Raw genomic sequence first — 15,355 nt, forward strand, 5'->3', positions numbered from 1 at the left:
GCAGTTAGGTGTCGATCAGGCTGGCAGTGGAGTGGTTAGGGGGCAATCAGGCAGGCAGGCAGGCGAGCAGTTGGGAGACAGCAGTCATGGATTGTGAGAGGGATCCCCCACCCCTGTGCACGAATTTTGTGCACCAGGCCTCTAGTATAAGATAATGACAACAGGAAATTTCTAATTCTGAAATATGGTCCTGAGGTAATATACTAGGAAATGTCCCCCAGATGACAATTATAAAACATAATCCAAAAGACAATATAATGCAGGACTTGTAGACACTGGTGAATATTGAGTGGTGAGAGAAGGGAAGGTGAGGTGGATGTAGGATAACTTTTCACAATCACTTTAGAATCACTGTTCATTTTTCTTCCAACTCCCACAACAGAAAGAATAAAAGTAAAAAATTATCATTCAGTAGTTTTTGACATAAATAAAGCACATTCTTATGGAAATATCACCTCTGTTCTGAATGGTCATATTAATTATCAGAAAGCGTGCTTCCAGCATAAGGACATTTGTGCTTAATTCTTTGCATTGAGAATTTTACATTTTTCTAACCAAAGTTTTATAAAGACTAAGTTCTTGTGAACTTTATTTTCAATGAATCATTACATATAAGTTGTTTGCAAATAATAATTATGGATTCATAGTGCCCCATTTTCTTCTTTAAAAAAATTATTTTATTGTTTAAATTATTACAAATAGTAGTCCACATGTCTCCTTTTTTTCCCCATTGACCTCCCCGTGGCCTCCCCTACACCCCTGGCACATGCCATCACCAGCCCCCTAGTGTCTTGTGTACACTGGTTATGCTTATATGCATGCATACAAGTCCTTCGGTTGATCTCTTAACTCCCCCCCGCCGAAACCCTCCCCTTCCTTCCTGCTGTAGTTTGACACTCTGTTTCATGCTTCTTTGCCTCTGTATCTATTTTTGTTCATCAGTTTATAATGTTCTTTATATTCCACATATGAGTGAGATCATATGGTATTTTTCTTTCACTGACTGGCTTATTTCACTTAGCATAATGCTCTCCAGTTCCATCCATGCTGCTGTAAATGGTAAGAATTCCTTCTTTTTTATAGCAGCGTAGTATTCCATAGTATAGATATACCACAGTTTTCTAATCCACTCATCTGCTGATGGGCATTTAGGTTGTTTCCAAACCTTAGCTATTGTAAATTGTGCTGCTATGAACATAAGGGTGCATATATCCTTTCTGATTGGTGTTTCCATTTTCTTGGATACTAGAGGCCCGGTGCATGAAATTCATACACGGGGGGGGGGGGGATTCCTCAGCCCAGCCTGCATCCTCTCCAATCTGAGACCCCTCGAAGGATGTCCTACTGCCTATTTACAGGGATCAGGCCTAAACCGGCAGTCAGACATCCCTCTCACAATCCAGGACTGCTGGTTCCAGCCGCTCACCTGCCTGCCTGCCTGCCTGATTGCCCCTAACCACTCTACCTGCTAGCCTGCTCACCCCCAACTGCCACCCACTGCCGGCCTGCTCGCCCCCAAATGCCCCCCCTGCCAGCCTAATCACCCCAACTGCCCCCCTGCTGGCCTGCTGGTCCCAATTGCCCGCCCCCCTGCTGGTCTGCTCGCACTCACCTTCCCTCCCCACCAGTCTGCTCACCCTCAACTTCCCCCCTGCTGGCCTGCTCACTCCAAACTGCCACTCCCGCTGTCCTGATCACCTCCAACTGACCCCCAATGATGACCTGCTCACCCCAACTGGCCCCCCTGCTGGTCTGCTTACCCCCAACGGCCCCTGCCATCCCATCCTGGCCTGATCACCCCCCGGCAACCCAAGGTCCCAGCCCCTCCTTTTTAAAAAATTTATTTTATTTTATTATTATTTTTTCTTTATTGATTAAGGTGTCATATATTTGTCCTCATCCCCCCATTCCCATCCCACACCCCTCCCCACAGATGCCCCCACCCCCCTGTTGTCCTTAACCATTGGTTAGGCTCATATGCATGCACACAAGTCCTTTGGTTGATCTCTCCCCCCTCCCCCCATCCTCCCCTATCCTCCCTCTGAGGCCCAATAGTCCGATCGATGCCTCCTTGTTTCTGGGTCTGTTCTTGTTCATCAGTCTATGTTATTCATCATTTCCCCTAGATGAGTGAGATCATGTGTTACTAGAAATATACTTATAAGAACCGAATGTGAGACGAGCAATAATAGTTATGCTGACAGGCAAATGAATCAGTCTGTAGTGAGTTTCTTTCTGGACCAACAGTTCTTTTGAGACCCAATTTCAATGTCCACCAGTTCCTTATGTGTACATGTCGGCACTGACTTTTCAGCTCTGGATGGTGGACAAATGGTGGTAATGCAGGTCCGACTCCCTCTGGTTTGGTCTCGCCTGGACCCAGGGCACAGCTTCACCCGGACTCAGGGGCGCGCGGCCTCACCCGGGCCCCTGGGCATGTGGCCTCACCCGGACCCAGGGGCACGCGCTAGCCCCTCCTTTTTTTTTTTTTTTTTAATCAGTGCCTTTTTGAGCTGAGGCCAGGGCCAGCTAGAAGCAAGTATCTAGGATTTATTTATTTTCTATAATTGAAACTTTGTAGCCTTGAGCGGAGGCCAGGGCCAGCCAGGAAGCTTGGCTTCCTCCATCGCCAGGGGCAACCCAAGCCTCCTGCTCTTTCCAGCTCTGTGGTTGCCGCCATTTTTGTTGGGATATATTTATCTTCTATAATTGAAACTTTGTAGCCTTGAGCGGAGGACAGGGCCGGCCAGGGAGGGAGGGAAGCTTGGCTTCCTCCATTGCCAGGGCAACCCAAGCCTCCTGCTTGCTTCACCTCCAGGGCCGGCCGCCATCTTGGTTGGGTTAATTTGCATACTTGCTCCTGATTGGCTGGTGGGCGTGGCTTGGTGTAGCAAAGTAATGGTTTATTTGCATGTTTCTCTTTTATTAGTGTAGATATTCCTGGAAGTGGTATTACTGGGTCAAATGGCAGTTCCATTTTTAATTTTTTGAGAAAACACCATACTGTTTTCCACAGTGGCTGCACCAGTCTGCATTCCCAACAGCAGTGAAGGACGGTTCCTTTTTCTCTGCATCCTCTCCACCACTTGTTGTTTGTTGATTGGTTGATGATAGCCATTCTGGCAGGTGTGAGATCGTACCTCATTATTGTTTTGATTTGCATCTCTCAAATGATTAGTGACTTTGAGGATGTTTTCATATGTCTCTTGGCTTTCTGTATGTCCTCTTTCGAACAGTGTCTATATAGGTCCTTTGCCCATTTTTTGATTGGATTGTTTATCTTCCTTTTGTTAAGTTGTATGAGTTCCCTGTAAATGTTGGAGATTAAACTCTTACCAGAGATAACATTGGCAAGTATGTTCACCCATGCAGTAGGCTTTCTTGTTGTTTTATTGATGGTTTCTTTTGCTGTGCAGAAGCTTTTTATTTTGATGCAGTCCCATTTGTTTATTTTCTCCTTAGTTTCCATTGCTCTAGGTGCTGAATGGGTAAAGATATTGCTACAACAAATGTCTGCTATTTTGGTGCCTATGGCTTCTTCTAAGATTTTTATGGTTTCCCATCTTATGTTTAAGTCCTTTATCCATTTTGAGTTTATTTTTGTGTATGGTGTAAGTTGGTGGTCAAGTTTCATTTTTTTGCAAGTATCTGTCCAATTTTCCCAACACCATTTATTGAAGAGACTGTTTTGACTCCATTGTATACTCTTGTCTCCTTTGTGTCAATATCTGGGTTCCCTGTTTTGTTCTATTGGTCTATACATCTGTTCTTGTGCCAGTACCAGGCAGTTTTGAGAACAGTGGCTTTGTGGTATAACTTGATGTCTGGTATTGTTATCCCTCCAACTTTGTTCTTCTTTCTAAAGATCACTGTAGCTATTTGGGATATTTTTTTAATACAAATGAATTTTTGGAGAGTTTGTTCTAGGTCTTTGAAGTATGCTGTTGGTATTTTAATAAGGATTGCATTGAATTTATAGATTGGTTTGGGTAGTATGGTCATTTTAATGATGTTGATTCTACCAATCCATGAACATGGTATATTCTTCCATTTGTTCATGTCTTCCCCTCTTTTTTCAGCGTCCTGAAATTTTCTGAGTACAGGTCCTTTACCTCCTTGGTTAAATTTATTCCTAGGTATCTTAATTTTTTTGTTGCAATGGTAAATGGGATTGCTTTTTAGTTTCTCTTTCTGTGATCTCATATTGGTGTATAGAAAAGCCATAGACTTCTGGGTGTTAATTTTGTATCCTGCTACATTTCCAAATTCATTTATTAAGTCTAGTAGTTTTTTGATGGAGTCTTTGGGGTTTTCTATGTACAATATTATGTCATCTGTGAATAAGGACAGCTTTACTTCTTCTTTTCCAATTTGGATGCCTTTCATTTCTTCTTCTTGTCTGATTGCAATGGCTAGTACTTCCAGTACTATGTCGAACAGGAGTGGTGAGAGTGGGCATCCCTGTCTTGTTCTTTTTATTAGGGGAAATGGTTTTACTTTTTGCCCATTGAGTATGATGTTGGCTGTGGTTTTGTCATATATGGCTTTAATTTCAAAGATAGACCACTTATTGGAACACAGGCAAAGTCTCTCCAAATTCAAGAAGATTGAAATCATATCAAGAATCTTCTCAGATCAGAATGGCATAAAATTAGAAATCAACTACATTAAAAACAATCACAAAAATTCAAACTCTTGGAGGCTAAATAGCATACTATTAAACAATGAGTGAGTTACCAAAGAGATCAAAGAAGAAATAAAAAACATCCTGCAAACAAATGACAATGAAAATACATCAATCCAAAATCTATGGGACACAGTGAAAGCAGTCCTGAGAGGGAAGTTTATAGCATTACAGGCCTACCTCGAGAAACAAGAAAAACTGGTAATAAACCATCTAGCACTGCAACTTGAAGAATTAGAAAGAGAGCAACAAGAAAAGCCCAGAGTGAACAGAAGGAAGGAAATAATAAAGATCAAAAAAGAAAAAAATGTCATAGAGACCAAAAAAACAATGCAAAAGATTAATGAAACCAAGAGCTGGTTCTTTGAAAGGATAAATAAGATTGATGAACCTCTAGCCAGGCTCACCAAGAAGCAAAGGGAGAGGACTGAAATAAAAAAATCAGAAAGGAAAGAGGCAAAATAACAACAGATCCCACAGAAATACGAATAATCATAAAAAAATACTATGAGAAACTCTATTCCAACAAACTGGTCAACCTAGAAGAAATGCACATATTCCTAGAAAAATATGACCTTTCAAAACTCAACCAGGAAAAATAAAAAAACTGAATACGCCGATAACTATGGAGGAAATTGAAACAGTAATAAAAAAAACTTCCAAGAAACAAAAGCCCTTGACCAGTTGGCTTCACAGGGGAGTTTTATCAAACATTCAAAGAAGAAATAAAACCTATTTTCCTCAGACTATTCCAAAAAATTCAAAGTGAAGGAACACTCCCAAGCTCTTTCTACGAAGTCAGCATTACCCTAATCCTAAAACCAGATAAAGACAATACAAAGGAAGAGAATTACAGGCCAATATCCCTCAGGAACATAGCTGCCAAAGTTCTCAACAAAATTCTAGCAGTTCGAATCCAGAATTACATTAGAAAGATCATACACCATGACCGAGTGGCATTTATACTGGGGATGCAAGGATGGTACAATATCCACAAATCAATAAACGTGATATACCACATAAACAAATTGAGAGATAAAAACCATATAATCATATCCATTGATGCAGAAAAATCATTTGACAAAATCCAACACCCTTTCTTGATAAAAACTCTCAAGAAGGTAGGAATAGAAGGATCATACCTCAATATAATAAGTTGATAATTTTGTATGGCCCACGAATGATGTTATAAATATCCAAATGGCCCTTGGCAGAAAAAGGTTTCCCACCTGTGCCCTGTAGGGATCAAATTCTCTAGGACATTCATGCTTAGACAAATATTAAAAGTTTCTACATTAAAAGCCAATCCCACTCTGTATTTAGCCATAATGGTGATATTCCTGTTGTAGTACATGAATGAGATATTTATTAGAAGAGACTTACCTTATAAGAAAGAATGAAAAACTCTCTCATTGTCACTGGGTCTTTGCTACATTGCACAGCCAAATTCCAAGCTGAAAGGTAACATGAGATAATACAGTTATGAAAAGTAACTGCTTAACACTTACCATTATAATCTCTACTAGTGGCCTGGTGCACAGATTTGTACACATTGAAAGGAAATTGGAAGAAATATTTTAATATTACTATTCACCATCCTATATAATAAAGAGATGATATGCAAATTGACCATCACACCCTCTTACAAGATGGCCGCCCCTATGTGGTTGCAAGTTGGCCGCCCCCATGTGGTCACAAGATGGGTGCCCCCATGTCGTCACAAGATGGCCACCACAAGATGGCCAGCAGGGGAGGGCAGTGAGGGGTGACCAGGCTGGCAGGGGAGGGCAGTTGGAGGGGACCAGGCCTGCAGGGGAGGGCAGTTTGGGGCAACCAGGTCGGCAAGGGAAGGCAGTTAGGGGTGACCGGGCTGGCAGGTGAGGGCAGTTGGAGGGGCAAGGCCAGCAGTCCCGGATTGTGAGAGGGATGTCCCACAGGGATAGGGCCTAAACTGGCAGTCGGACATCCCCCGAGGGGTCCCAGATTGGAGAGGGTGCAGGCTGGGTTGAGTACACCTCCCACCAGTGCACAAATTTCATGCACCGGGCCTCTAGTTTCTCTATAATAGAAGTGTCAGAGATGGAAGAAAATTAGTAAAATGTATATAAAAATAATAAATAAGTTGATTAATAAATAAACAATAACAACATGCTATAACAACAAAGACATGATATAAAAACAACAAAAACATGATATAAAAAATAAGAACATGATATAAAAACAACAAAAACATGATATAAAAAGAACACTGATAAAAACAATGACTGATAAATTGATTAAACTTATTCTAATATCTCCCTGTACACCACATTAAGAGTAAAAACACTTTCATAGTGCTTGACTAATTTCCCTTATGATGAAGTGTTTACAACTTTAACGTCACAGACTCTTTGAAACCGAGAGAAGGCAACATATAACTGACAGTGTCCAAAAACGGGTTCAGTTAAGAATATTCCTACTCTGTCTAGAGTTTGTCCTTGTGATTTTTTAAAAAATATATTTTATTGATTTTTTACAGAGAGGAAGAGAGAGGGATAGAGAGTTAGAAACATTGATGAGAGAGAAACATTGCTCAGCTGCTTCCTGCACGCCCCCTACTGGGGATGTGTCCGCAACCAAGGTACATGCCCTTGACTGGAATCGAACCTGGGACCCTTGAGTCCGCAGGCCGACGCTCTATCCACTGAGCCAAACCAGTCAGGGCTGTCCTTGTGATTTTTTAATAGTCATTGCAAATACTGGCATCACGGGAAACTGTTTTTGAATTAATTTAAATGGGAGGCTAGTGTCAGATGGAGACAAATCAATTCTTGGAATCAGAACAACCTCTCCCTCTGCAGATCCTGTTAATACTTCAGCTTTGATTATGTTAGGATGCAATCTATTGATAATAAATCTAGTACCATTACAAATACCCCATTTACTATTAAGATTTCTCAGTAGCATGATGATTGCACCTACTTTCAATTTTAATTTATGACACAGTATTCCCAAAGGAGTAATACTATTAAGAAATTTGATGGGGATATATAAAGATGGCTGCTGACAGGAAAGCAGGCTGCAAGATAGTGTGTGAGAAAACAAAAGGAGAGTGTGTGGACATACGGGGAGTGTCTATTTGTGAGTGAGGGACAGCTATATTCCAAGGGACTGTTGGGGACTGCTGGACTGGGCTCCCCTGACTGGGCAGACTCCACTGCTGCTGAAATCTCTCCTGGAGGGATCTACTCTGCCGCAGAGACTGCACCATCTTGAAGGGGAGAGTGGCTGTGATCAGAAGCCTAGCCTTACCTTCAATCGGGAAGAATAGGACACCTGCTGGGACCCTACAACCACAACACCCAGGGACCAGCTGCAAACCCACAAACACCGGGTCTCAAGCAGCACGAATACACAGACCCAGACGAGCTCTGCACCTTCTCACGGAGAGGTCAGATTTTGCCCAGAGAAAGGTGAGGTCTGCGATCCCTGCTGAAGGGAGAAAGGCACGCAGTGGGTTCTGGAGGTTCAGAGGGTTCCTTTTTCTCCACATCCTCACCAACACTTGTCCTTTGTCTATTTGTTTTTGTTTTGTTGTTTTTTTTCCAAATTTTTTTAATTAAGGTATTATATGTGTACATATTTGTTAATGATAGCCATTCTGACAGGTGTGAGGTGGTACCTCATTGTTGTTTTGATTTGCATCTCTCAGATGATTAGTGACTTTGAGCATGTTTTCATAAGTCTCTTGGCGTTCTAAATGTCCTCTTTCCAAAAGTATCTATTTAGGTCTTTTGCCCATTTTTTGATTGGGTTGTTTATCTTCCTTTTGTTAAGTTGTATGAGTTCCCTGTAAATGTTGGAGATTAAACCCTTATCAGAGATAACATTGGCAAATATGTTCTCCCATACAGTGGGCTTCCTTGTTGTTTTGTTGATGTTTTCTTTTGCTGTACAGAAGCTTTTTATTTTGATGTAGTCCCATTTGTTTATTTCTCCTTAGTCTCTCTTGCCCTAGGATCTGTGTCTGTAAAGGTATTGCTATGGCATATGTCTGCAATTTTGCTGCCTATGGAATCTTGTAGGATTTTTATGGTTTCCCATCTTACATTCAAGTCCTTTAGCCATTTGTTTTTTTGTGTGTATGGTATAAGTTGGTGATCTAGTTTCATTTTTTTTTTTGCATGTATCTGACCAAATTTCCAAGCACCATTTATTAAAGAGATTGTTTTGAGCCCTAGCTGGTTTGGTCCAGTGGATAGAATATCAGCCTGCAGACTGAAGGGTCCCAGGTTCGATTCTGGCCAAGGGCACATACCCAGGTTGCGGGCTCGATCCCCAGTGGGGGGCGTGCAGGAGGCAGCTGATCAATGATTCTTTCTCATCATTGATGTTTCTATCTCTTTCTTCCTCTCCCTTCCTCTCTGAAATCAATAAAAAAATAAAAAAGACTGTTTTGACTCCATTGTATGCTCTTGCCTCCTTTGTCAAATATTAATTGAGCATAATGGCTGGCATCAATTTATGGGTTCTCTATTCTATTCCATTGGTCTATATGTCTGTTCATGTGCCAGTACCAGGCAGTTTTGAAAACCGTGGCTTGGTAATATAGCTTGATGTATGGTATTGTGATCCCACCAACTTTGTTCTTCTTTCTCAGGATAGCTGTGGCTATTCAGGGTATTTTTTTTATTCCAGATGCATTTTTGGAGAGTTTGTTCTAGATCTTTGAAATATGCCATTGGTATTTTAATAGGTACTACATTGAATCTATAGATTGCTTTAGGTAGTATGGACATTTTAATGATGTTGATTCTACCAATCCATGAACATGGTATGTTCTGTCATTTGTTTATGTCTTCCTCTATCTCTTTATTCAACGTCCTGTAGTTTTCCAAGTACAGGTCTTTTATGTCCTTAGTTAAGTTTATTCCTAGGTATCTTAATTTTTTTGGTGTAATGGTAAATGGGATTTGTTGTTGTTTTTCCCTTCTCTTTCTCTAAGTTCATTATTGGAGTATAAAAAGGCCATAGATTTCTGGGTGTTAGTTTTGTGCCCTGCTACATTGCCAAATTCATGTATTAGGTCTAGTAGTTTTGATGGAGTCTTTGGGCTTTTCTGTGTATAGTATCATGTCGTCTTTGAATAAGGACAGTTTTACTTCTTTTCCAATTTGGATGCCTTTTATTTCTTCTTCTTGTCTGATCGCTATGGCTAGTATTTCTAGTACTATATCTAACAGGAGTGGTGAAAGTGGGCATCCTTGCTTTGTTCCTGTTCTTACGGGAAATGTGTTTAGTTTTTGCCCATTGAGTATGATGTTGGCTGTAGGCTTGTCATATAAGGCTTCTATTATGTTGAGGTATGATCCCTCTATTCCCTCATTGCTGAGAGTTTTTATCAAGAAAGGGTGTTAGATTTTGTCAAATGCTTTTTCTGCATCAATTGATATGATTATGTGATTTTTGTCTCTGAGTTTGTTTATGTGACTGATCACATTTATTGATTTGCTAATATTGTACCATCCTTGCATCCCCAGAATAAATCCCACTTGGTCATGGTGTATGACCTTTCTAATGTACTGCTGAATCCGATTTGCTAGAATTTTGTTGAGGATTTTAGCATCTATGTTCATCAAGGATATTGGCCTGTAGTTCTCTTTTTTGGTGGTGTCTTTATCTGGTTTTGGGATTAGGGTAATCTGGTTTCATAGAAAGAGCTTGGAAGTGTGCCTTCCTCTTGAATTTTTTGGAATACTCTGAGGAGGATAGGTTTTAGTTCTTCTTTGAATGCTTGGTAAACTCCCCTATAAAGTCGTCTAGACCAGGGCTTTTGTTTATTGGAAGATATTTGATCGCTGTTTCAATTTCTTCGGTATTTATTGGCCAATTCTGGTTTTTGATTCTTCTTGGTTGAGTTTTGGGAGCTTGTATTTTTCCAAAAATATGTTCATTTCATCTAGGTTGTCCATTTTGTTGGAAGAGAGTTGTTCATAGTATTTTTTCATAATCATTTGTATTTCTGTGGGACCGGTTGTTACTTCACCTCTTTTGTTTCTGATTTTGTTTATTTGGGTCCTCTCTCTTTGCTTATTAGTGAGCCTGGCTAGAGGTTCATCAATCTTGTTTATCCTTTCAAAGAACCAGCTCTGGGTTTTGTTGATGTTTTATTTATTTATTTATTTTTTGGTCTCTATGTCATTTATTTCCGCTCTGATCTTTAGTATTTCCTTCCTTCTGCTTACACTGGGCTTTTCTTGTACCTCTCTTCCTAACTCTTGAGTTTTAGGGTTAGATAATTCATTACCATTGTTTCTTGTTTTTTGAGGTAGGCCTTTAGAGCTATGAACTTCCCTCTAAAGACTGTTTTCACTGTGTCCCATAGATTTTGGATTGTTGTGTTTTAAGTGTCGTTTGTTGCCATGATGCTTTTTATTTCTTCTTTGATATCTCTGGTAGCCCAGTCATTGTTTAATAGCATGCTATTTGGCCTCCAGGTGTTTGATTTTTTTGATTGTAGTTGATTTCTAGTTTTATGCCATTGTGATCTGAGAAGATGCTTGATATGATTTCTATCTTCTTGAATTTGAAGAGACTTTGCCTGTGTAACAACATACAGTCTATCTTTTAAAATGACCCATGTGCACTTGAGAAGAATGTATATTCTGTGGCTTGGGGTGAAATGTTCTGAAGATGTCAATTAATTCCATCTGAACTAGTGTGTCATTTAGGATTGAAATTTATTTGCTTACTAGGGGCCCAGTGCACAAATTCGTGCAACTTGAAAGGAACTGTGGGCCGCAAGGCTGTCGTGGGCACAGGGGTGGGTCTCGGCCCATCCTCCGCACCCTGCCCGGCCCCTCCTGCTGCAGCCCTAGTCCCCTGTCTGCCAGCAGCCCCACTTCCTCCACCACCGCTCCCACTCACTGATGGCGCCGGCCCCACTCGCACCCGCTGACAGTGCAGAGCAATTGGGTTGGCGCCGGCAGCGGGTGCAATCATGGCCAGTGCTGGCAGCATATGTGAGCAGCGGCTGCTGCCCAGATCACACTCAGCAGCAGGGGGAGGTGGAGAAGCCCTCAGGGGCGATTGGGGCTGGCAGCCGCCACTTGCATCTGCTGACGGCACCTAGTGATCAGGGCCGGCAGTGGGTGCGAGCGGTGGCTCCGGCGTTGGCAGCAGGTGTGAGTAGGGCTGGTGCTGGCAGCAGGTGCAAGCACTGGGTGGGACCGTGGAGTGTGGGAACAAAGAATTTTCAGTAAGCACCAGTGGCTCGTCCCGTTGACAGCGACCAGTGCTCCACCTTGGTCTGGCAACCCCGCTCACCTGCTCCATCATCCTGCTGTTGCCAATGGCTGCCATGTTCCACACGTGCCCCTGATGGTCAGCACATGTCATAGCAACTGGTTGTTCTGCCGTTCGGTCTATTTGCATATTAGGGTTTTAAATAGATAGATTTTTTTGTTGTAGAGGATTTGTCCAGTGGTGTTAGTGGGGTATTAATATCCTCTACTATGACTGTATTGCTGTCCGTCTCTCCCTTGATATCCTCCAGAAGTTTTTTTATATATTTGGGTGCTCCTGTATTGGGTGTGTATATGTTTACCAGAGTTATTTCTTCTTGTTGGATTGCTCCCTTTAGTATTATGAAGTGGCCTTCCTTATCTCTTGTTATGTCCTTCACTTTGATATCTAATTTTGAGATATAAATATTGCTACCCCAGCTTTTTTTTCATTTCCATTCTACTGAAATACCTTTTTCCATCCCTTCACCATTAGTCTGTGTGAGTCCTTTTTTTCTGAGGTGGGTTTCCTGTAGACAGCAGATATATGGGTCATATTTTCTTTTTTTTTTAAATTTCTTTATTGATTAAGGTGTCACATATTTGTCCTCATCCCCCCATTCCCATCCCACACCCCTCCCCATGGATGCCCCAACCCCCTGTTGAACTTAAGCATTGGTTAGGCTCATATGCATGCACACAAGACCTTTGGTTGATCTCTCCCCCCTCCCCCCATCCTCCCCTATCCTCCCTCTGAGGCCCGATAGTCCGATCAATGCCTCCTTGTTTCTGGTTCTGTTCTTGTTCATCAGTCTATGTTGTTCATCATTTCCCCTAGATGAGCGAGATCATGTGTCACTAGAGATATACTTATAAGAACTGAATGTGAGACGAGCAATAATAGTTATGCTGACAGGCAAATGAATCAGTCTGTACTGAGTTTCTTTCTGGACCAACAGTTCTTTTGAGACCCAATATCAATGTCCACCAGTTCCTTATGTGTACATGTTGGCACTGACTTTTCAGCTCTGGATGGTGGACAAATGGTGGTAATGCAGGTCCGACTCCCTCTGGTTTGGTCTCGGCCGGACCCAGGGGCACGGCTTCACCCGAACCCAGGGGCACGTGGCCTCACCCGGACCCAGGGGGTGCGTGGCCTCTCCCAGACCCAGGGGCACGTGGCCTCACCTGGGCCCGGGACCCAGCCTCACCCGGATCCAGGGGCACACGGCCTCACCCGGACCTGGGATCCAGCTTCACCCGGACCCAGGGGCGCGTGGCCTTACCCAGACCCAGGGGCGCGTGGCCTCTCCCAGACCCAGGGGCGTGTGGCCTCACCCAGGCCCGGGACCCAGCCTCACCCGGATCCAGGGGCTCACGGCCTCACCTGGACCCGGGATCCATCTTCACCCGGACCCAGGGGCACATGGCCTCACCCGGACCCAGGGGCGCGCGGCCTCACCCAGTCATGTTTTCTTATCCACTCAGCTACCCTACGTCTTTTGGTTGCGGCATTTACATTTAAAGTTATTGATAGATTCTTGTTTGTTGCCATTTTTATTTTTTATTCCTGTGTTCTTTCTTTGCTTCCTATTTCTTCTTTTTTACAGCAGACCCTTTAGCATTTCTTGCATGGCTGGTTTGGTGGTAATAAACTCCCTTAGTCCTATTTTGTCTGTGAAGCTCCTGATTTCACCCTCAATTTTGAGTGATAGCCTTGCTGGGTACAGTATTCTTGGAATCAGACCCTTCCTTTGCATGACTTTGTATATTTCATTCAATTCCCTTCTGGCCTGATGTGTTTCTTTTGAGAAATTAGTCATTAGTTTGATGGGAGATCCTTTGTAGGTAACTTTTGTCTCTCTCTGGCCGCTTTTAAGATTCTTACTTTATCCTTGGTGTTTGCCAATTTAATTATAACGTGCCTTGGCGTCGGTCTTTTGGGGTTCATTTTGTTTGGGACTCTGTGAGCTTCTTAGACCTGTGTGAGTTTTTACTTCCCGATATCAGGGAAGTTTTCTGTCATTATTTCTTCAAACAGGTTTTCTATTTCTTACTCATTTTCCTCTCCTTCTGGCACCCCTATTATGCTGATGTTGTTTCGTTTCGTGTTGTCCCAAAGTTCCCTTAGGCTCTCTTCTTGTTTTTTAAGCTTTTTGTCTAGATGCTGCTCTGCTTGGGTATTTTTTCCTACCTTGTCTTCTAGCTCACTGATGCATTTCTCAGCTTTTTCTAGTCTACTGTTGATGCTTTCTATTCAGTTGTTTATTGCAGTGATGTTATTTTTCATTTCTTCTTGGTTCATTTTCATTTCCTTTTGGTTCTTACACATATCATTGAATTTGTCTTCCAACCTTTTCAGTGACCTTATGAACATTTCTCTGAATTCTTTCTCTTACATATTGCTTGTCTCCATTTCGTTTACTTCCTTTTCTGGTGATTCCTCCTTTTCTTTCATATGCAGGGTGTTTCTTTGTCTCCCCACTCTCCGGGTGTCTGGTTATGTAGCTCTCTCTCTTCTGTGTTGACTTAAAGGCACAAAATACAACACAACCAGGCCAACACACAAAGTACTGAACACAAATGTATTAACAATACTAATAACCCCAAATAAAGGTGACCACCAGAGAAAAGATAATTAGGGGATAAAAAAAAGAGTGCAACAATAATATTGAGAATAGGAAAAAAAGTAAGAGAGAAAGAAAGAGAATAAAAATGAAAGTGGAAACTATTTATATGGGGAGAAATCTCCAACAGAACAACAACTAATCCAAAAAAAATGCAAACAACTAACACCCAGATATGAATGCAAACTACAATCAACAACTAATAACAAGCAAGGAGAGGAAAAACAGAAGCAAAAAAAGAGAAACAATTGCACAAACAAACAAACAAACAAAAAAACACAATCTAATCAACAATCAAACTAACAACAACAATAGGACAGAGAGAAAGAAGGGCAAAACAAAACAAAATAAAACAAACAAACATAAATATAAACAACAACAAAAAAAGGAAGAGAGAAAAAAATTTGGATAGTGAAGAAAGAGAAGAGAGAAGTGTGTATGGACTTGGAGCAGGGGATCAGAAATTAGATATATAAGTAGGATGAATTTTTAGCAGGGGGTAAAAAGAAAGAATAGGGAAAATCTAAAGCAGGAATAAGGTAAGAGAAACATGACAGCAAAAGGGGTAAAGTTAGGAAGAGAGTGTTGGCATAAAGGTAAAGTTGAGATAGAGTAAAATGATGCTAAAGGAAAAATGAAAATAGAATGTAGAACACTAATGCTAAAATAAACTAACATAAAATAAAGAGAAAATAAAATGAAACTTAAAAAAATAAAATAGTAGTTATAATACTGATTAAAAATAAAAATATAATTATTAAAAAGGTAAAATCAAGTGATTT

At 41.5% G+C, this 15,355-nt stretch overlaps 1 protein-coding gene across 1 annotated transcript in view; it reads right to left on the reverse strand.

Moving 5' to 3' along the window:
* TEX11 (testis expressed 11) overlaps nucleotides 1–15,355 on the reverse strand; it is a gene marked incomplete at both ends in the record, with an annotated part of 446,038 nt that overhangs the window by 85,384 nt on the left and 345,299 nt on the right. The window contains one exon of the mRNA XM_079764448.1: nucleotides 6,068–6,138. Within this exon, the coding sequence (XP_079620574.1) occupies nucleotides 6,068–6,138 (71 nt within the window). The remainder of the gene's footprint in view (nucleotides 1–6,067; nucleotides 6,139–15,355) is intronic.

Source organism: Cnephaeus nilssonii (genome assembly GCF_951640355.1).
Source record: "Cnephaeus nilssonii genome assembly, chromosome: X".
Taxonomy (NCBI): domain Eukaryota; kingdom Metazoa; phylum Chordata; class Mammalia; order Chiroptera; family Vespertilionidae; genus Cnephaeus; species Cnephaeus nilssonii.